The sequence below is a fragment of the Poecile atricapillus genome, chromosome 2 (genome assembly GCF_030490865.1).
Source record: "Poecile atricapillus isolate bPoeAtr1 chromosome 2, bPoeAtr1.hap1, whole genome shotgun sequence".
Lineage (NCBI taxonomy): Eukaryota > Metazoa > Chordata > Aves > Passeriformes > Paridae > Poecile > Poecile atricapillus.
Genome location: NC_081250.1, coordinates 80,851,616 through 80,875,048, shown reverse-complemented (window position 1 = coordinate 80,875,048; position 23,433 = coordinate 80,851,616). Strand labels below are relative to the sequence as shown.

At 37.6% G+C, this 23,433-nt stretch overlaps 1 protein-coding gene across 4 annotated transcripts in view; it reads left to right on the top strand.

Moving 5' to 3' along the window:
• Positions 1–1,222: 1,222 nt before the first annotated feature.
• The window catches only part of MARCHF6 (membrane associated ring-CH-type finger 6), a 47,613-nt gene continuing 25,402 nt past the window's right edge, over positions 1,223–23,433 (top strand). The window contains exons 1-10 of one of the 4 annotated variants that reach the window (XM_058831653.1): positions 1,223–1,348; positions 6,098–6,194; positions 7,007–7,080; positions 13,235–13,378; positions 14,816–14,888; positions 16,500–16,668; positions 18,041–18,233; positions 18,523–18,584; positions 20,540–20,572; positions 21,109–21,160. In XM_058831653.1, coding sequence (XP_058687636.1) covers positions 1,330–1,348; positions 6,098–6,194; positions 7,007–7,080; positions 13,235–13,378; positions 14,816–14,888; positions 16,500–16,668; positions 18,041–18,233; positions 18,523–18,584; positions 20,540–20,572; positions 21,109–21,160 — 916 coding nt within the window. In that variant the 5' untranslated portion in view covers positions 1,223–1,329. Of the gene's footprint in view, positions 1,349–1,711; positions 1,822–6,094; positions 6,195–7,006; positions 7,081–13,234; positions 13,379–14,815; positions 14,889–16,499; positions 16,669–18,040; positions 18,234–18,522; positions 18,585–20,539; positions 20,573–21,108; positions 21,161–23,433 lie in introns of those variants that run through there. The other 3 variants (XM_058831652.1, XM_058831654.1, XM_058831655.1) reach the window with 3 other exon arrangements.

Genomic DNA, 23,433 nt, shown 5'->3' with positions numbered 1-23,433 from the left:
CGGCAGGGCCGGGCCCTGGCAGAGCTGCAGGGGCAAGTGCCGGGTCCTGAACTTCGGTCAAAATAACCCCAGGCAGCACTAAAAGCTGGGGGAAGAGTGTCTGGAAAGCGGCCCAGAGGAAAAGGACATGGGGATGTTGGTCAACAGCTGGCTGAACATGAGCCGTGCATCTGTCCAGGTAGCCAAGAAGGCCACCGGGCTTGGATCAGGAATAATGTGGCCAGAAGGATCAGGGCAGTGATTGTCCCTCTGTACTCGACATTGATGGGGCCACACCTCGAGTGCTGTGTCCAGCTCTGGGCCCTCTTGCAGTAGTGTCACAGTGCAGCTGGTCTGGACTGGACAAAGTAAATCTAGCCATAACACAAATCTAATCTAGCCATAACACAAATCTAATTTAGGTAGCCTAATTCATGTCTGAACCACTGCACACCACTGGCCAGGACGCTGGGCAGGGAGAGAAGTATCAGCCAATGGCTGTCTAGCCCAGGAAATTTGAATTGAGTATTTGAGTTCTGAATAATAAACAAGGCTGTTTTGTCTCATGAACACCTGGAGCACGAGTCGTGGATCTTTGTCTACCCACCTACGACCGTCAGGATACAGGGCCCTTCAATTCAGGGAGGACATTGAGGAGCAGGAAAATGCCCGGAGAGAAACAGCGAAACCAGTGGAAGATCTGTAACACCAGTCCCCTGAGGAGTGGGTGGGGCAGCCGGGGTTATTTAGCCTGGAGAAAAGGTGGCTCAGGGGGGAGCATTATCATTCTGTGCAACCACATGGAAGGAGGTTGTAGCTAGGTCGTGGTCGACATCTTATTCCCAGACAACCAGTGAAGGAGAGAAGACATAGTCGCAAGATGCAGCAGGGAAGGTTCAGATTGGTCATTATGAGGAATTTCTTCACAGGAAGAGTGATTGGGCATTGGAATGGGCTGCCCAGATAGGTGGTGGAGTCACCGTTCGTGGAGGTGTTTAAGGAAAAGCTGTATGTGGCACTCAGTGCCATGGTCTAGTTGTCATGGAGGTGTTCGTTCACAGGTCGGACCCGATGATCTCGGAGCTCTTTTCCAAGCCAATTGATTCTGTGTTAGCTGAGAGTGGGGCAGTCCCGCAGCAGTGCCCGCCCTGCCCCGTCCCGGGCCCCTCCGGGGCCTCCCTGCCCACGTGCCCGGCAGGCGGCGCTCGCGGGGGGCGAGCGGCGCTCCGTGCCCGCGCGGCGCTCTATGGCCGCGGGCTCGGCGGCGCGGCCGGTCCGTCCGCTTGGCGCGCGGCCCCGCCCCCTGCGGTCACACCACCCGCCCGGCCGGCGCTGCGTCAGCCCGGCAAGATGGAGACCGCCGAGGAAGGTACAGTGCTCACCCCGTCACCGTCGCCGCCGCCAGTCACCGTGCGAGGGCTCTGCCGGGGCAGCCTCGGAGGGTGGGGGGGGCGCGGGGGGTGTCACTGGACCCGCTGGGCGGGCCGGGGGCTATTCACACCCAGAGGGGCTTCTCGTACCGGGGTTGCAGGTACCCGGGCCCCGCACCTCCCCGCACTGTGCCGTGCCCGCCGTGCCGCGGGGGCGGGGCGGGGCCGGGCCGGGCCGGGCCGGGCCGGGCCGAGGGGGGAACAGTGTGTGAGGCGGCGCGCGCGGGTTCCCCTTACATAACCACGGGGGGGGGGTGGGGGGAAGGGGGGGGGGCGGTGCCGACAACACCTGGAGCGGGGCTTGGCCGTACCTGAGCACTGGGGCCCACCGGAACTTTCCGGCTGGCCGCGGCTTTGCCTGGGGAACTGGGAGCCCGGGGGTGAAATGAGATTCCGGGGCGGAAAGCAACAGGTGGGTTGCGCACTCTAGGGCAGCGGGAGAGGCGGCGGGGAGGGCACTTCCCCGAGCTCACTCATGGCCGGTCGACCCTGTCGGACCCGGCAGGCCGTGTAGCCCACGGAGTCATAAATTTCCGCGTTTGGCTGAATAGTAATAGCAGCTCCTTTCGCAAAGCTGACTTTGTTACGTGTGCTGGGCAGTCTGTTTGAAAAATTCAAATATGCAGGAGTTGACATGTTTCTCTGTCTCTTTTGCAACAGACTAATACATAGTCACTTATCTAACTTAAAAAAATGTCAAAGATATCATAGTCATGAGAGGGGTTTTATGTGTAGTATTAATTTTTAAGGATATTGCTTTATTTGAGATCAAACATGGATATGTTTTGTCAGCACTTTTGTTATGTTTAGATAATCACAAAATCACAGAATTGTTAAGGTTGGAAGGGACCTCTGGAGTTCATCTACTCCAACTCCCCTGCCCAGGCAGGGTCACCTAGAGCGGGTGACATAGGAATGTGTCCAGGTGGGTTTTGGATGTCCCCAGAGGGGGAGAAGGACTATGTAGTTCAAGCAGGTACTGGAGAATTTTGATAGAACAGCACTTCATATTGTAGCATAAACCAAAGTAAGTAAAGGATGTTTGTTGTGCTATGTTTCTTGCAGTATTTGAGTTTTGTCATTTCAAACATTGAGTGGAAATACATATTGCAGTAGCAAGGCAGTTCCAAGGAAAGTATTTTGTGTCTTGGCTTTTGTTTCTTTGGCATAATTTTGAATGTAGCTTTTTATCAGGTGTCACTTGATTGGATTGAAAAAAAAAAAAAGTGCTGGAATAACATGATCCACTGTATGAAATAAGACAGCACTGTTATAGTAGTGTCCTTTGGGTTGTGCTGTAGACATCTTTAATACCCATGATCATTGATGGTTGATCAAAATATTACTGTTTCTTAAATCTAACATTTAAAATTGCTTGGTGCAGCTCTGTATACCAAGTCACTTACACCGATGAAATCAACAACAAACTGAAACTTTGATCACTTGTTCTCTGGTTGCCCAGAAAAAACGGGGTTTTTTGCAAACTATGAAGTGGATACTCTGAAATGACCTCCTGATTTTACACCACTCCAGCTGGTAAATCTATCTCAGTGGATTTAATTCAAACAGCATAGTTGATAGTTTGTTACAGGCTGTTACCAGTGGTAAACTTTGATCATACCTGACTTAAGTAGGTGAACAGAAAGATCATTAAGATAAAGAAGAGGAAGGTTTTAGGTACATCTTTAAGGCATTGTCTTCTTTAACTAAACCTTTGTGTTAAAGTTCACACTTGAAATTTGGACTTTTCTGGTTTTATATATAAAAACACACAATGGCACATATATATGCAGCCTTAGATATTATAGTGTGGCCTTACCAATGTTGTCCTCAAAAGTTCCCAGTGGTAGCATGAACGTAACCAGTCTATATACTCACTTTCCATAAATACCACTAGAATGTTACAACTTCTTCTACAGTTTCAAACCTCAGATGTACTATTATAACTTCAAGGGGCTTGCCAGAATACTGAAGAGACTTCCCAAGGTTAGAAAGCTCTGAACACCAGTAGGAACAGGAGCAAAGACTGTGTTAGTGCCTCGAGGAAGAGGAAATAGGATATTATTGTGTGCTTGAACTTCTGCTACTGAGTGTCATATGGACTTTCTGAAATGGTGATTGTCCGATAACAGTATTATGGCTATTGTGGTTCTGATGGGCTTTGTGCGTGACAGAACTGTATTGTGGAGCTAGAAAACTGAACTGCATGGTGAGAGCCTCAATAAGAGAGGCAGTTTGGTATCATGGTCAGACCTAAGTGGAAGCTGCTTCACCTCAGAATGAATGTGAAAGTTGCTTCTCTGCAGCACTCGAATGGACCAGATACCTGGTTTTGCTGAAGAGAGGTAATTCTGGTTCTTTCTAGATAAATCAGTTTGTTGCTAAATAATGTAATCTTCATTTTTTTATATTCCAGTGTTGAATTCAGTTGGAGAGATAATAGGCAGTGAATCATTCTCTGGGGGAACAAGAAAGAACTTATTATTCAAGGTCATTTTTTCCAAAACGCGTGCATGAAGAACAGAATGCAAAGTGTATGTGTACATAGAAAAACAGTGACTCTTGCATGGTGGAATTACCCTTGACCATGGCTGTAGGTCATAAAGTGCATAGCTTGACATATTGACTCTCAGCAGAGTTTATTGATTTGAAGTTATCAGTTGGTTAGCAGTCCAAACAATTACACTCATAATATGTTTATTTGGATTTATAAAACAAGTTGAAATATCTAGAATTTATCATGGCTTTGAAAAAATAAAATTTAGGTTTATTTTAATAAACTCTCAGGCACTTCTTTCTCAGGTAAAGAATTCTTTTGCCCACAGTAATGCAAATTTCTTTTTCCCAAAAGTTTTGACAGTAAGTGAGCAGTTTGCTGTGGGAGTCAACACACCATTAAATGTGCAGATTCAAAGAGCAATGGACATCTTTCAGGGAACAGTGTGCTTTTAGCTTGTTTTCATTGGTGCCAGAGTATCCTTAAAGCAGTAGTTTCATGTGCTGTCTCATGCTTGTCTGAGCCCTTGTGAGGCTGATCCAGCCTACAAAGTTGTCAACTTGCTGTAGTGAAACAGCTCTGTTGGAAAGTATGCGGGAGGAGGTGGGCATGCCACAGCGAGTGGGTAGGGCCTGCCTGCCAGCTGGAGAGACCTGTCCTGTGCAGCCATCTGGAAGTGATCTCTGGGACAAAAGAATCATTTGTTAAGAGAAGTAACAGTTCTGGTCATTCTTGTCAGCAGAGGAACCAGGGACTCCTGATGTTTGCAGCAATACTGCAAATCATCACTGCTCGACATGTCAGTGATGGAAGTGCTCTTTATGTCTTTGTAGCATCACTGATGAGATATTGAATACCTGTTTCTGTTAAGTCTAGGTTTTCATGCTGCCTGAATAAATTCACTCAAACAACACTTACATAGATAGGAAATTGTTTGAATTGAATAATCTGAATTCTTATGCTTGATGTGTAAAACTGTCGTAATACTCTGTTAAACTACGGATATGTTCATATGCAACCTTTCTTTAAAGTTTTTTCTATAAATTTCTTTATAGAAAAAAAAACCATCAATCTTTGGTGCCTTTTGGAAGTTTTTGTCAAAAAGCATTAACTTTTGAAGGTTTTGGCCAAGAACAAAGATAGATGATTCAGACTTGAAATTGCATATTTGCAGTAGTCTCACATCAGTTGGTATTTTTTTGACAAAGATCTCTGATAGGCATGTGTTCCACTCTGGTTTGTTTGCTGGATAGAAGTTGATAGAGAAATAATTAACAAAAGATAAAATCTCAAACTTACATATTCTATAAAAATGGATATTTTATGTTCACTTCCTTAATAGAAGTAAAAGGAAGAGTCAAGGGAAGATACCATGCATCTGTCAATAAACAGATAAAACTTGATTTTGATTTCTATTTAATTGTGTGTTTAGAGCTCTGGCTAACTGAAGGGTATTTAAAATAGACATGTCTTCTTTAGAGGGAAAAGTTTATGCTCCCTTCTTTATTCACAAAACCTCTTGAAACCTTTAGTTGTAAGAAAATGTCAAAGATAGGGAATAAAGAAGGTGCGGAACCTATGGGAATATTACTGAACTTATGAAATAAGAAATAGAAAAAGTGTCTTTTCTTGTTATACAGTAGGCTATGTCCAGACAGGGTAGCAAATTGCAAAATTTCTATGTCTGTTTGTTATTTTGGATTTTTCCCTTTCATCAAGAGCACATCTGTGTTAGGTTCAAGAGTAGCAAATTACTTAAGGACATTATTAAATCTCATGTTCAGACTCTTTAACTTTTTCCAAACTCAGATGGAATTTTTCTATTTCAAAGTATCCACTTTCAAGAAAATTATCTTTAACAGTTTGTATGTTGTTCTAGTGATAACTCTTTAGGTAGAAGACATATCCTCCTGTAGTTTTACTGTGTCTGTTTCCTAGAAATCCTAAAATTTTATGAGATGTGTTTTGAGTTTATGTAATGTGATCAGACAGATAATGTTCTTCTTGCTCTTTCTGATGGTCTCCCAGTCTCCGTCTTCTATCAGATGAAATCTGTCTTTCTTCTTCCTTCAATTTATTCTGGCTTCATTTTGTTACATGGTAAAGTTTCTAGAATGTAATTGAGTAATTTGTCTTGAAAATCTGAGTTCTTTAAGTAGTAGTGTAATAAGATTTTTGTCCTTGTTAGCAGATATATGCAGAGTGTGTCGGTCGGAAGGAACTCCTGAGAAACCCCTCTATCATCCATGTGTGTGTACTGGAAGTATTAAATTTATTCATCAGGAATGGTGAGTGCTGTGTCTGTGTGTTTCTTAATATTTTTTACCTAATGAAAATATATAAATATGTTCAAGTCTTCAGGTTAACTAGTGAAAAAGATCCAATTTTCAGTAGAAATATATTAGGAATTTTGATGTTTTTTACATGATAATTCATTACAATTCAAGAAAAATTTAGTACTTATGTATGGAAAGAAGGCACTGACAATTATTTGTGTTTGGAACTGTAGTTCTGATTGTATGTCAGCTTTATGAAAACTGAGTAGAAAAATCAATGTGTTTGGGGCTTTTTTTGCCCACTTATAGATGTGAATAGAAAGAACATCAAGCCTCACAGGAAAAAAAAAAAAAGCAACCCTAGTGCGTTTTAGTCATTTTGAGATATGTTTGATCACGAAGTGCTAAAGTAAAAACTGTATTTCTGGTCTATATGGTCATTTCTGATAGTATTTTAATAGTTCTTCTTTCACAAATACAGCTGTTCTAAATCTTAGCTGTGTGCATCTATATGTCATATCTTGAAGTATTTATAAGAACTGGTGCCCCTGGTGGATGTCCATGCCAGGATATCTGCTTTGCTCAATAACATACTCAAAGAATGTTCTTTATCAACACTGTGACACATATCACAACTTTTTCTACTGTTTGAAGCTTACTTGATGGCCTAAGTGGACTTAATAAACATGCTAATATAAGTCCTGCTTGATAGTAGAAATATCCTAATTTAAGTTTGAAAGCAGGGAATTGGTATGTTTTCCTTAATGGAGGGATAGGGCTGAGAGATGTATAGCATGTGTTAACATGATCACTTTTTATTTCAGCTTAGTTCAGTGGCTTAAACACAGCAGAAAAGAATACTGTGAATTATGTAAGCACAGATTTGCTTTCACACCAAGTAAGTATGTTTTACTTGCTCCTTTTTTTTTTCAGAATTTCTCTCACATAGTATCTATGAAGTGATTACTTTTTCCTTCAGTGTTGTAGGTCCAAACTTGTGGCGTAACTTCTATATTCTTGCATTTTTTATGCATGTTGTTGCACACTTAATTGCTTAAATAATGAATAATTTGGTTCTTTCATAATCTTTTCATAATCTTGGCATTTCAGTGATTTATTAGTTGTTAAGGAAGAAGACTTTTTAGGTTTGTGTGAAAAGAAAAAAAGGAATCAAAAAAGTTTGTAGCATTTTCCTTGGGATCTAGAAAAAGATGAGTCATTCTCTAAGCTAAATACACTTCATATGCATGTTACTATTGATTAGAGGAAGCTTAATTACTGTCCTTATTAACAGAGGTGTTCCTGCAGATGTTAATTCTTTACTGACAGTGCTGTTGCCAGTACAGCTTGTAATGTGCTTGCAGGTTATGGACAGGAGAGAAAACTTAGTTGAGTTAATATGGCTCATTTTTCATAGAAGCTTTGAAATTTGTAATAAGGAACCACTTTCTTCCTCATGCTGTAGAGTGTATCCTCCACATTCTGCCTCTAATAAAGGTCTGCTTTATCCTCTGCCACACACTTGTCACTCCCCTGACTGAGCAGGTTCAGCTGATAAGATTTTCTTCTTGGCTTCCCACGTTGCAGTGTGCTTTTTCCTACCTGGCTTCACACAGTGAGTGGTTAGTATGTCGGGTACCCTGCACAGGTTCCTCCTGCCCTTCCTACCCATTGGGTCTTGTTTCATTGTTTCCTTCACACCCAATACTTGCGCAGCTGGTTTTCTAATTTTCTCTTATCACTCTTTCTTTGGAAGATAATGTGGCTGTCCAGTCTGGAAACTGGATCTGCTTGTGGGAGCAGGGAAAGAGTCTCCGTTGCTGGAGAGAGAATGATAAGGCAGAAAATAAAAGGGTCTTACATATATATATATCAGACATCCCAAGCAATCCAAAGTTGGATCTGGCCTGTAACCATGCCAGGTGTAACACACTTTCAGATGAGTTGATTCACCATGGAATGTAGTCAAATAAACACATACATGTAATTAATACCTGTGCTCCAGCAGACAAGCGCTAATTGTGTAAGAGAGTATTAGTGCAGTAATACCAGCAACTCCTCTCTTGTTTAGCTTGGTTTGCTTGCTCAGGCTGTTGCTGTCATTCTGTCAAAAATGCTAACTTGCTAGTGTAACTTCTTGTGTATGGAATATTCATAAACTATTTCTAGTGCATTTACTCTCTAAGTACTGTAACATTTGGGGATTTTTTTAGCACCTGAAGTGCTAGTTTAGTTATTGTTTTGAAGGAAGGAAAAAGGAGAAGATTCAACTAGTATTTTGGCAGGAGTACAAAGGAACAAATTATTTTTTTAATAGTAGCATCATTCTCTGAATGTGTTTAGTCATGCAGGTAAATTACTCGATTTCAAAAATTTTGTATTTTAAAATTAATTCCTTTTCTGCATTTCTACAAGTTAAGAATTAATACAACTATTAAAAAAGGTAGCTTTTGATATTTTTTCATTGTCAAGGTACTCGTTAATTTTTAACTTGTGAGTTTTCTACCTGAGTTTTTAAAGAGTACCTACTCTGTATTCTTTTTCTCCCCACACATGCGCTTTCTTTTGTCATGTGCAAGGGTGTGCTTCTATTGATGCTATACTAAACATTCATAAGCACTGACACATTAAAGAAAGTGAGGCTGTATTTCCCAAGAAAATGCAGTTGTCAAAAATTCTCTGTTCTGTAGGAGGTAATGTTAACATAAATACTGTCAAAAACACAAATATAGAAGCAGACTAGGCTGATCTTTGTCTGAGGATTGGGACGGGTTCATTTTTGCGCTTCCTGTGCAGCTTCATTTCTGGTATGTGGTTCATACAATCTCACAAGCTTAGTTAAAACAGACTGTAAAACTAAAGGAAGCTATATGAGTAAAGTGTTCTTTATCATATAATTTAGGTATTACATTATTGAAAGATGTATTAAACTGATTTCTTTACCTGTTTAAACTTTTAACACAACAGTCCATAGTAATTGGATAGAAAATGCCGCAGTGCATCACAGAGGTGATGGGTCATTGGGTCATTAAGAAAAATAATATACGTGTCTATTGTTAATTGGATAAAAATAGGTATAAAGATAAAAGAACTGGGTAGTTCGGGGCCATTTTGTGTATCAGACATGAAGTGTGCCACAAGGCCTTGTTTGTACCATCAGAAGAAAGAAATGTACCAAATTGCAAAGATTAACCTTGAAACCAGCCTAGAAAAACCTGTTAACTTTTGTAAGGATCCTGCAATAAACACGAGAAACAAGATTCTAACGAGCTCGAGAGTTTACTTCAAATAATGAGAACTGAGATAAGTAGAACTCACCACGAGGGAGGATCCCGGGAGAATTCAGCCCAGAGGAGGCTGGGGAATTAGAGAAGAACTGTATTCACAGAAAATTCAGCCCAGAGGAGGCTGGGAGACTATAGAAAGCTGTATCTACAGCAAATTCAGCCCAGAGAAGGCTGAGAGACTAAAGAAAAGATATATCCACAGAGAACTGAGCCCAAAGGAAGCAAAGAAAAGAGAGACAGAGGTAACAAGCATTTCTAGAACGTCTCATTTGAAAAAATAAACTTCTGGAATAAAATACTACATGCTGGCACAGAATTCAGTGTGTCTTCTGCCAGCTTCAATGTGTAGAGTGTACACACAGCTGAGATTTATATGAATGTTATTTCCTGTATTTGTTAGAGCCATACTTGCCTGAGAAGGAGTGGAGTTTTTCTCCTTTTACCTTAGTGGTCTGAAGCAAAGTCTGCATGTGTTTGAAGGGTATAAAACACAGAAACATAGAATGGTTTGGGTTGGAAGCATCTTTTGAAGATCATCTAGTCTAACCTAAAGAATAACTCACAAGCCCTGTTTTACCAAACCCATCTTTCACCCAGGCGCTATCAAATATATGGTTTTTACTTATGAGTTACACAGTCTTATTTCATGATCAGTGCATAAGGATGGCTGAGGTGGCATATAAATGGCTTGCAAATCTAGTAGTAAATAAAAAATCCCTGGATAAGAGGGTTGCAAGTATGATGATTCTGTGTTATAGGCTAAATGGCAGCTTCTAAAGGTAGCCTTGTGGTTTTCCTACCTTATTTGTGTAAGAGCATATTTTTGTTATACCATCTGTTTTGGAGAAGTAAAATTAATGACTGTGTTCCTGGAAAAGTTAAGATTACAGGAAGGGAGGGGAAGGTAGAACAAAACCCCACCTCCTGAAAACAACCAAACAAAAAAAACCCACTCAATTTTAGAATTCACAACTAAATTAGCAGTTACACTGCATAGGTGTGACCTAAGTATCCAAAAAACTTTCTAGTGGCTTTTCCATAACCTGTACAGCTCAAAGAAGTCGAGATAAACCTATGAAAAACTCAGCCAAAGTCTGAGTTTTTTGCTGTAATAGAAAAAAAGACAAGCTATTGTTTCAATTGGTCTCTAGTAGAAAGATATTTATTTGGAGGAACTGTGGTAAACAATGCAGGAATTTGGTTTCTCAAACTGTGTTAGGAAAGATTATTGGGATGCAAAGTAAGGGATGGAGGTGCGGTGAGGAGGATGCATGTGTGGAAGCAAATGAGGAGGATGGATGCTGTGGTGGCAGGGGTCAAGATCTCAGGCCTCTAAGTAGTGGAGAGTGGATAATGGGAGGTGCAGTGTGGACAGAAAATGGCACTGGATGACAGACACAGGTGGGGAGATAAGCTATGAGAATCAATGTCAGCAAGCTTCAGTGGCACAGGGTCCTTGCACACCAGGGGTTCCTGTCATGCTAGGAATTCCTGCATTTCATGTACCTGAATGTTGCGGGACATAGAAGGATTTTACCTTATCATCATAGTATAAAGCTTCCAGTGGAAAAAGCTGTACGTATTTTGAGGTGTGCACAGGACAGTACACAGGAAAAACAGCTTTCTTCCCACCCTCAGCTTGTGAAATCATCAAGAATCACTAATTTGTTAAAATTTGTGGGCTACAGCTTGTCTTCTGAGTACTACCTACATTGTGCTTTTATTTGAAAAAGCTCTATTCTAACACTAAAGCCTCTAACAAAGTGAGCATGCAAAAATGCTAACTTTTATAAGCACTTTCTGCTTTGAGGTAGAATGGATATTCTTTCTTGCAGTTCCTTGTGTGTATTCAGTAATTCCTGGAAGATGCATTTTTAATTTTTAAAAAAAAAAATTCAAATTTTTTCAATTTAGCAACTTGTCTCTAACAAATAAATCATTAATACAAAGGTAATTTTTTCTGTGTAGTCCTTGTTGCAGTGTTGATCAAAATATATTTTTTTGAAAACAAGAAAGTTCTCAAAGTATCTGCTGAATTGTCTGAATGGTACCATAAATATTTAACATATATACTCTAAATAGATACTCTTTTGCACCCTTGACAGAGGTTTTTTTGTCTCCTGTGGCAGAAATTTTCCAGAATGTTTGTTCGGTGTGAGCTGAGATCATTAGTTAGACTTCAGCTGGCATTTTCTATGGTTCCAAATTGTGTACTAAATCTGTTTCTGTACCAAGAAAATTGTAAGATCGTGTCAAAATAAGTTTGTGTCCTGCTTTCAATTTACTGCCCTATGTTCTCACAGCTACAGTTCCCTAGTGTTATACTTTTAGTCCTTTCATTAATTCCAGTTCCTTGTGGGATACCTAGTAAATCACAAGTTTTGAAATTTCAAACCACTTACTACTTGTCTCAGGAGTACTATTTTGTTGTTACTTTGTGTCAGTTATAATCCACATATTGCTGAAATGCACCAGTCTCTCTCCATTTTTTGACCATTTAGGGATGTTGATACTATTTGTCTGTGTTCTTGAGTTATCTTTGCAATACATAAGCAGGGGGAAACAGTGGAGAGAAAATTTCTTTCTCCTGCAGAGGCTTCTTCTCTATGACTAGTAAAAGGGTAAAAGAATGATTTGGAATGCAGGTGAAGGGGCTGCAAGTAGATAGCATAAAGCAGTATTTGTTAGACTCTTAAAGGATTCCTCGAAAGGAAATTAAAACTTCTTTCTACTTGTTCTTTCAAAAATTGAGTTTCCTTATGGAGTTAGAAGTATGTAAGGTTTTAAAAGATAGTCCATAATGTTGAAGTCTTTAAGCACAGATATTTCCAGTATAGCAAACATCCAGGCAGCAATGTCTTTTTGCAACTCCCAAATATAGTTTATCTTCTTTATTCAAATCTGAAATTGATACTGTGCATTACTACTTCTAGGTATCCATTTCAGTGTGTAGAAGCTAAGTACATGTAATGAAATTGCTAGACATTTTCTAATTGTTTGCAAAAGTAGACTTCATCACTTTTTTTCTTGGCTTTTGGATAGGGATGGGCTTATGCAACATACAGGTGTTGAATTTCAAAAGTCAAGAAGATTTAGTATTATGAAAATATCTGTGCAGTATGAGAGGTTTGAATTGTGCTCTGTAATAGGAGCACACTTAGAAGAAATTCTACATGATATGAAACAGATATCTGTTGAAAGTCAGTCATTGTGTGTAAATTTCAGTGTCTGTGGATATTTAATCAGTTCTCTTCAGTTTTCCTCCCTGTGCTGTTTTTATTTTGCTGGGTTCTTTTTGGGGTTTGTGCTCTTGGATAGCAAGTAGAATCTAAATTACCTATCACAAACAAATGGATAGTGTGCGAAATTGCCAATTGCTCTTGTTCCTTGTACCGTTTCCATGAACTAGGTTTATAAATAACAGAGGAATCTTTGAGGTAGTGTTGAATGAGAGTGATACTGATTTTAGAATCTGCTTTTTCTTGAGCTTATTTCTAGGTAATTGGAATTTACAGTTTACAAATAAAGCTATTTTAGAAACTTCTCTTAGGTCAAAAACTGGCATGGAGCTTATTAACTTTCCCATTCCACTCAGTACATAATGAAACAAATGTGTTATGTGATTTTTTTTCTTCTTTGTTTGGAGTCATCTCTTGAGAATATAAAATATGCTTATTCTTCTAGTAACTTTTGTCAGATACAAACAGTTTGTAGTTGGCAGGACTTTTACATAAATGCTTCTTTAAAGCACTCTTTTCTACACAGTTTATTCCCCAGATATGCCTTCACGGCTTCCAATCCAAGACATCTTTGCTGGACTGGTTACAAGTATTGGCACAGCAATACGATACTGGTTTCATTATACACTTGTGGCCTTTGCATGGTTGGGAGTAGTACCTCTTACTGCATGTAAGTATTAATTTCTGTATATAATACTCAAATACACAGGGAAATATGCCGCTTCCTGCAACAAAGTTTCGTGAGACCGTTATTGTTTATTAAAAAAAAATTTCAAATATGCTTTTTCATTTGTTTTGACCCAGAAATTCTACCTGTTTGACTGTTAAACCAGTAGTGCAATTCAGAGAGGTGTTAAGACATAGGAGAAAATGTATGAAAGAGCTTTTAATTGTCTTATTTCAATAAAATGCCTCAATGATATTCTTTAAAATCTGCATGGAATGTTTTATTTTATGCCATTTATTAATATTAGGATAGTTGTTCTATTTTGTTGTTTTATTTTTATTAACCATGTATAAATGGAAGTGCAAGGTTTTTTTAATGTGAAAAGTAAAATTCCTTTACATTCATGGACAAGTTGATTTGTAAAACTCTTAAATCTCAAAATCATGTAAGTAGCAAAGGAATTCAGTGGAAAAGAGAGCACGCATTTAAATTACTCTAGTATCCAGTTTGAAATTTAATTTCCAAATAGGGATAGCAAATGAGCTATGGATGTTTCAACAAGCTAAGAATACAGAGAAAATGGAGAAAGGCAGAAGGGGTATAGTGTTCAGTCAAGGAAATAATTGGAAGTGCATCTTTACAAACCCTACTACGCTTCTTGAACAAAAGAGCGAGAAAAATGCATCTCCCCAGACAGTTTCTCAGTATGTTGTGTGTTTCCATTTGTAGCTGGCACAGGCTTAGTTTGAGAATAGCACAATATTGGCATCACCTAATTTTGTGAAGTAGACCATATACATTGATGGCCTGCTTTTTGAATACAAATCATGGTAAAAAGCTAACATTTACTAGCATCAACTATTAATCCATAAAAGAGCTACTTGAAAGAGATGATAAAATGGTGATGATCCTTTCCACATTATATCCTAACACCAGAAGTTTATACACATTCAAAATATGATTGAGCAAATTAAAGGGGGAAAAATTCTATCAAGGATTAATTAGCTGTGAGATATTTTGGTATCGGAAGTGAAGCGTGTGAGAATGTACTAAAGAAGTATCACTGCAAGTATCTTTAACCTGCTTCCATATTCTTCCTTAGGCATCCATTACTGTGACCAGTGCTGGACACAGGTCTAGATGAATCTTTGGTCTAATCTAGTATGGCAGTTCTTACACTCTGAATGTGTACTTTTAAAGATGTGCAGCTAAAATACAGCTTTTTTTCCACTTGGTTGTATATGGTCTTGAGTAAATGTCAGCTTTTCTTCCACATGGTTGTATATCATCTTGAGTTCTGTTCATGCACTGAAAGTTGAGATTTTCTTCCATGTCATAAATTTCATTGGACACCAGGTGAAAAGAGGGTACCTGGGGTCCTTTCCAAGTGAAGCTATAGCCAAAATTGAATTTATATCAAGCTTCTGTTTATTCACGCAGGTCGTATCTACAAGTGCTTGTTTACTGGCTCTGTGAGCTCACTACTGACACTGCCATTAGATATTCTGTCCACGTAAGTACTTCAGCAGATTGGTGCAAAAACCAGTTTTAGTCAGATTACTCTGAAAAAAGAAACTTTGGAACTTAGTGTCTTTTTCATCCAGTTACACTTATCTTCTACCATCTTAATTAGTAACTGCCCTTTAACCTTTGCACAACCGGATGTATGGACAACACCATTACAATAGAAATCATTTCACTTTGGAGTTCCATTGTTCAGTATCTTTGGAGGTGGAAAACCGACTTTACAAAGCAGGCTCTCTAAAATGAATGGTTTATGAAAATTTGTATTTGATGTAAAGAAAACTTAAGCTGCAGAATTACACTTAAGAATGAAAAAAAAATAATTTCCTATGGTTTAAATTAGATACACAGTAGAATATTAAGAAATGTGTCACTAATGATGTAATTTTCTGTTTTCTTTGTTGCATTCTTATGTTTTGAATTTAATTTCATCCATTCTGAGTCTCTTCTATGAGAGGGATTATTTTTTTTTATCAGATTTCCTTCTAGCTGATACTTGTATTTTTAATGCTTCAATCACCATCTGCTATTGCACATTGTCTTTCTTTGTCCTTTTAAAATCAATTTTGCCTAAAGAATCAGTAAATACCAAACAACAGATTTTCAAGCTGCCTTTTAGTTTCTCATTATCTTGAACATGAGAAGCTGAAACTGAGTTTAACTAGAATCAGCTGTACATCAAACAAATATGTAATGAATTTTCTCAGTGTTTCAGCTAAGCCATCTCAACTGGGCTATTTGATTTGAGAAATAAGGTCAAGTTGCATTTAACTAATTTTCATTATTGGAGAGGGATGCTTGTTTCTGTTTAATAGCAGTATATTTCCTGTAATCTCTGTAGTGTAGATTCTATTTTTATTTTTTGGGGAAGAATCTGAAGCAACTGAACCTAAGGCACCTCATGTCTATTACAGTCAAGGGAGAAAATAGGGGACTGAAGTATTTGTCAGATTTTAGTGGTGTGTGAAACTGTTTTGACATCTGTTTCTTTGGCAGAGTCAATTACAGTAGCCTCTTGCATTATCTTTTCATTCTGGATTTCATGTCCCCATGGTATTCACTGTGCTGTGCAAGCACAGGTATGCAGCTTCAAGGGGGACCAGACAGAAGCTTCTTTGGAGATGGCAGAGTACTATGGTGCCATGTTTCTTACATATTTTTAAGAACATATTACAGTTTTCCAAGGAGGTACCTGAAATTAGGGATAAGAATTGCTTAAGATGCTTGAATTGCATGAAACTCTAGGTTGGCTGGCTGAACTTTGCTTTGCTGCTGCTATACAGTTATATATGACCTGATTAATAAAGATTTTTAAGTTACAGAGATAATATCTGTGGTAAAATGCTACCTGAAATGTGGAGCAGTTGAAGAGAAACCCTACGGTTCCATTCTTCTGGTTCAGATAGCTCAGCAGATAAAATGCTTAGGTGGACTGGATATTTTGCATTTGGCCATTTAAATAAACCTCTTACTATATCAAACCATTTATGCAGTGGCTGTTGTGTTTCCTCTGCTGTTCTGGAAGATTGTTTTTTCTGAACTACTATAGTCTTACCAGCATAATATTGTTTGTTTTTTGTTTTTTTGTTTTTTTTCCCAGGGAGAACTTACTGGCTGACTGTTTGCAGGGCTGTTTTGTGGTGACATGCACTCTGTGTGCATTTATCAGTCTTGTATGGTTACGTGAACAGATAGTCCATGGAGGAGCACCACAGTGGTTGGAGCAGAATCAACAACAGCCACTCAATGGTGTTGGTCAACAAAATGAGGTAGAACTTATTGCTCATTAGTTCACAATTAATTTAAAAAATGTGGTTTTGGGAATAAGTACTTTATCAGAGCACAACAGTAATGTTATTTTACTTCAGGGTGTCTTTATTTGTTAGCAGAAGTTGAACATTTGTTCCTATATAAACTTGGTGACGCTATTGTTTAGTTTTTGAAGTTGTTTTATTGTGTAGCATTGCACAGATTCTTATCTCTGTATCTTTACCATATTTTAAGATAATTTTATGCACATAAAGCTGAATTCTCAGGCATTGTCAATGAAGATGAAGCTTGCTTTTATTTTGTCTTTTTTGTAAGCATGCTGTTCGTGAGGTAACAATTCACTGCTCTCAAAGCAATTGGAAGTTTTGTTGACACCACTGAAGTTGAAGCTTCTCTGTCCCCCAACTCCCAACACACACATATGTACTCCTTCAGTGCTTTCAGGAGCCTTTTGGGTGGGAGAAGAGATAATATAAGCAATCCATGCATAGGGAAGAAATAATTCAAATATTATTTCCTTTTTAATAAATGTCAGTTTTTAAAAGACAGATTCTCATCTTGATGACTGAGTTAGATTGGCCTTGAATTATTATTTTTCTAATGTAATGATAGTTTCCATGACAGAGTTCCCCTCTATTAAGCACTGGTGAGACCACATCTGGAGTGCTGTGTCCAGTTTTAGGGTCCTCCAGTACAAAAGAGGCAAGGACAGACTGGAGTGAGTACAATGAAGAGCCAACAGAAATTATTAAAGCACTCGAACATCTGACATGATGAGAGGCTAAGAGAGCTGGAATTGTTTAGTTTGAAAATGCGAATGCTCAGGGTGGACATTATCAGTCTGTATAAATACCTGATGGAGGGCTGTAAAGAAGGCAGAGCCAGAGCTGTCTTGCTGATATTGAGTGACAGGACCATAGACAGTAGGCTTAAATTAAAATGCAAGAAAATTCCATTTAGATTAATAAAAAAAAAAAAAAAATTGCATTTTGTTTGTGTTGGGTTTGGGGTTTTTTTTTAGCACTTCTACTGTGATCACCTACTGGGACAGGTTGCTCGGAGAGGTTGTAAAGTTTCTTCACTAACCCTGCCATAGTTGACCCTGCTTTGAGTAGTTGGGCTGGCTAAGTGAACTCTAGAGGTCCTTTTCTATCTCAGCTCCTCTGTAAAATTATCTGAATGTTTCTTTTCCTGTTTTTAAAGGTTTAGCAGTCCCAAGAGTAATTCTTACCTAAAAAGTATTTTATTGATTTTCTTTAATACTGTTGAGTTTCATATATATATATATATATATATATATATATACACACAGGATAAAAGCATGAAGAGAGCTTGATCAATTTACCCAGGTACTAAATTCTGTTTCTGCAGGCTCAGGCTGCTGTAAATGGAGGTGTTGAAAATGCTGTGCTTGATCAACCTGCTAACCCAGCTGCTGAGAATGTAGTTGTAGGTGAGAACCCTGAAATTCAAGAGGAACAAGTAGATGAAGAGGAGGAAGATAATGAAGATGAAGAGGATGCTGTAGTAGAAGATGCAGCAGATGCAAACAATGGAGCACAAGGTAACAGGTGACTCAAAACATTAATGTTCTAGTTCTTATTAAGTATAAATTAATTAAATATAGAACTGTTGTAATTGAAGGAAGCTGTGTTAATTCCCACTTCAGCTTATTTATCTTGGCGTTGCAAATTTCACGCATTTTGAGTGCTGAAGCATCTGCTTGCTGAAAAGCTGTTGGCTATTGATGAATATTACGCACTCAAGTCTTCTTGTTCATTTAGAACATAGCATAGAGTGGTTACATCTTTTGGGCGATCTAACAGCTGAAAAAACGTCTATTTTCTCCTCAGATGACATGAACTGGAATGCTTTGGAATGGGATCGAGCAGCAGAAGAGCTTACTTGGGAGCGAGTGAGTAAGAATCATTTTCTTGAATTTAATTATTCAGCCTCATACTTGAAATGATTTGTAGTATTGCTGTGTTAAAATGCATTTGGGACAGATTTGAAAATCATTCTTTTGTAAGAGCCTTTAGTGACTTTGAAAAGTTGTTACATTATAAACAAAATTTTATTATGTTTCATCTTAACCATCAAAGAAAGCATTTCTTTGATTTTAAGTCTAGTAGTATCTTACAGGTATAAAGTATAGTAGCAGTTTAAAACATGTTTTTGTAGTCTTTCCTGAGGTCTTCCACTTAGTGAGGTGTAGAACTGACTTGCATCTTGCTTTGAGGACACTGGGCCAGATTAGGAGAGCACATATGTTGCATTAGATATAGTTTAATGCTTAATTTTTGTATTCGGGAAAGCATTAGACTAAGGAAAAGAGAAATGGAAGTTTAGGTTTCTTTGCAAAAAGCAAATGTGTTTCTCTAAAAATAATGGAGCATTTTAATGTAACATGGTTTCTCTATAGTTTGTGGATCTTCTATAACTCTAGAGCATGACATGCATGTACACTGTAATCATGGAATAGTGTAGAGGCCCGAGAATTAGGTTTTTGTAGCTGGTCTAGAAGTAGGCAACGTCTGAGTTCAAAGCTCACCATATGCAGCAAAATGTGCCTGAAGGTAGGGTGCAGCAGCTTCATGTTATTTACCAGCATCGTTACTAGGCTGTGGTATAGGTGTTGCCTCAGTTGCAGGGTAGCAGAAATACTTTTCTCCTCATGACTGGCACATCTTGATATTTGTTTTGTATCTGTTGAAAGCTTCTTAGTGTGTTTTGAAAGATATTTAATGAAAAATGACATACAAAAGTTCAGGCTCCTGAACCATTCTGTTTTTTTCTCCAGGATGAAAGTGTTGTATTTCTGAACACAATTTGTTTGCTAGAAAGTGCTGATATATTCCTAACGCATGATATTTTGTTGTCTCTTCATGAATATAGAAGTCAGTTTCAGCATACACTTAGAACCACTTCCAATTTTATGTGCTGACATAGGCAATAGCTGCGTAGTTTACATTTAGTATCAAAATTGGGGTAGGCTCTTTCATTATGTCATCCTGTAAAAATACTATGCAAGTTTTCTGAATTTTCAAACATTTTTGCATCTGGGTTTGATTTGTAAAATACATGTAACTCTTACATCTTGGAACTTAGTGCAAAGTCCTCATACAAAAGAGTCTTGAAGATGGAACTTTACAGTGGTAATTGTGAAGTAGGAGTGTCTGGATTGAAATAGTAAGATAAACTCAAAGTGTGGGGAAAGGAGTTTTTTGGTTTTTGGTTTTTTTAATAGATGCTTTATTTTTGGCTGCTCTGTGGATGCTTCCTGTAACAGCTGTGCTGGGTGATGGAGTATTTGTTTCCCATCTTCCCTAGCTGTAAAACAATTCTGTTCAAAAGTTAATAACATACAGTGTATCAAATTATTGCTTTTATACATTAAGGATAAAATACTAACTTTTCTCAGCACAGCATAAACTGATATTTTGCAAGTAGGATGAAACAAAGATTTGCTCTTGTATTTAAATATTGAGTTGATTAAACATGTACCTAAATAGCCATTCAGTCACTACAATATTTTGTAAATACAAAATCTTTGTCAAAAACTTCAAAGTCTTGAAGAGAAACAGCTTATAAATTAATTGATTATATGCTTGGTTTGATGCATATAGATACATGTGAATTCAGATATTCCACATGCATATCACTGCCTTTGAAAAACTGAGTTTACTGTGTTGAATGAGAACTTAGTCTCTCTTTTTATCTGTAAAAATTTATGTCCTGGTACTGTTGGGTGAGCCACAAAAAAAGTGTTTGACTTTACTAGACAATAAAAGTTAATACAAAAGAGGCTTGTTTTAGATTCAAGTTCATTAGTTTTTCTGATAAGTAAAACCAACTTTCTTATCTTCACAGATGCTTGGACTTGATGGATCTCTGGTTTTTTTAGTAAGTGCAGTCCTGCTTTTCAAGAATTTCTACAGAAGGATAATTTTAAGTACCTGTATTTTTTAATATACATAATTGTATTTGGAGTCCTTATTTTCATATAATATATATATATTGCTTTAAAAAGAGTTTCATATAATGTTATGTTCAAGCAAACTGGGTTTTTTAGGAATTTCACAAATTATAGTGGGGGGTGTGGCATAAAAGTAGAATTTCTTAAAAGATGTAGATAACTTTGAATCACTTACTCCGCTGTAAATGAAAACTAGACCTTTCAAAAAGTGCACACTGAAAATACATATCTGTTGTAATCTTATGTTTTGCTCTTTATTATAATTAATTAAAATACTGTTCTCATTTAAATACGTTCTATTTGTCCTAATACCACCATTCTAATATGAGATGTGCAAGTTCTGGTGATAACAGACAATTGAAAAAAATTGAGATACAAAAGTCAAGTCACTTATTTAAAAAACTGATATTTATGTGCTGTTTGCTTGTCATCTTCATTCCTCTTTCCTCCATGCTCCTTACAGGAACATGTCTTTTGGGTGGTGTCTTTAAATACGCTATTCATACTTGTCTTTGGTAAGTGTCATTTTCTCTTAGGTTTTAAAATGATCCTTCATTGTGAAGTGATAGTGCAGGTCAGTTTTAAGGCTGTTCTAGAAGAATGAAGATGTGACATCTGAAAGTAGAAATAAAAATTAACTGACAATATAAATCACAAATATTTATTATTTTCTGGTGTTGTCAATTTAAGTGAATAGACTTAAAATAGGAAACCTAACAGAGCCTTAACCAAAGCGTTGCCTTTTTCCCAACCTGGAAATGAAACTCAAAGTAATTTTAGTAAGGAGGCAATGTAAAAGGGGATCTTTATTTGAATACCTTCAGAGGCAGTTATGGAAAGGTGTCCATAAAAGCCCACCCCCACCGGGGCGAGTACATTCTTATAGGTTTTAGGAAATTGGCATAATTGATAAAAAGCACCAATTAGGAGGACAAGTGGTGATGCAGTTCCCCCCATGTCAAGCCTCTTCTCTGGAGCCCCCCCTTCAGTATTAGCTGTACTTTGTCTGTGAAATGTACCTCAAAGAGTTGTTCTCAGCCTTAGTTTCCAGGAAGAACCAAGATAGGATAGGGGCCTTGTACATTCTGGGGCTTGGAGCTCTGGAATTTGTTTTGTCTTTCTGGTTAGGAAAAGGCCATGGAAAAGTACTGGGAAGTACTGTATTAGACACTAATACAGTAGGTGACAGAGTTACAAATAGATGTGTGAAGAATAGAGAGAACAGATAAAAAAAAAAAAAAAGGGCAAAACCCAAACAGCATCAAAAGCATAGAAAATAATATTTATTTCTAATTGTTAAATTCAAGGAGGACTCTCATGGAATTTAATTTGTGAGGAAATGCAATATTTTGAGGAATGGCTAAGAAATTTTCTTTTTTTTTGCCTTATAGTTTTTACTAGATATTTTTCCATTAGGAATCCATTCTCGGAGCTCAAATTGGAAGGGAGGGAGGTATACAAGAATGTAGCATTTTAGTGACAAGGTGAAGCGTAGTATACATTTCAAGAGATACCAGACAAAAATACAACAAAATTTCACTTGCTCTGAATGATCAGCTTAGAAAATATTTTTTTATGTTGCTTTGGTGTTTTTAGAGTGGTCTTTTTTGGCAGGTTGAAAAACTGAAGTTGCAATGTAGATAAGTCTTTACAGACAAAGTAAAGCTCCCAATACTGAATCAGTGATTTGAGCATCTAGATACTGAACAGCAAACGAAAAGAAAATAAACATGACTGTGCTGTATATTTAATTCAAAAGAAACTGTAACTGTTCTAAAATAAGACTTGGAAAATACTTGAGTTATTTTTCTGATAATTATTCTATTTTAATCTGTAGTTATCAGAAATTAATAGGGGTTTTTTAGCTGCTATAATACATAGGTTTTTTAGTAAGTAGATAATAACATTGAAATTTCTAAACCATAGATTAAAATTCAATAATAAATGAGTAATAAGAATGATTAATGAGGTTGTCATATAGAAATATTTTCAGTAGCTGCTTTGCTAAGTGGGTAACTCACAAATAGAGGAGAGAAGAGAATGACTTTCCTAAACAAGCAGGAGGTCTGGGAATTTAATATATGCCTCTCAAGTCTATTTTTAGTATCCTTCCCATTAAGTAATGCTTCTTAATTTACAGCTGCCAAATCTCTAGTAATTTGTAATACAGTACTTGTGAGTTCAGATGTCACAGGAGGTACTTTATAAAAGAAAAAACAGAAGGAAAGCATTTCTAACCTTAATTAATGGTCCATAAATTCTCCTTGGACAAATTAATTCATTTCAACTTAATTAATATTTTTACAGCTCGTTCTTAGTACTCACAGAGGAGTTTTTACTCCTTTGTGCTTTCTTTTTAAGGAATCTATTAGAAAATCTCTATTAAATAAATTAGAAAACATGATAAACTGTCCACTATATTCTCATAAAATGTGAAAAATGCAAATTTTAAGTCATTAGCCCAATATCTGTAAGAGTTGTGAGTGTGGTCTTTTTGATCTCATTCTTCTTTCTCTTGGTCTTACTAGGCAGGGAGAGCTTGATTCCTCCCTTTATCTTTTACATGTTTGCTCTTTCTGGTAACTGCTGATTTTCCTGAAAGAGACACAAATTAAAACTTTTCTTATAATTGATTAGGGTAATATGAGTCCTGCTGAATCTTTTCCTGTAGGTTTTTTTTTTTTTTTTTTTGGTTTGTTTGATTCTTGGGTTTTGAAGTTGGGTTTTTTTTGTATGTTGGTCATACAGAAATGAGGGATTTCCCACAAATTCCTCATTTAAGGGAATG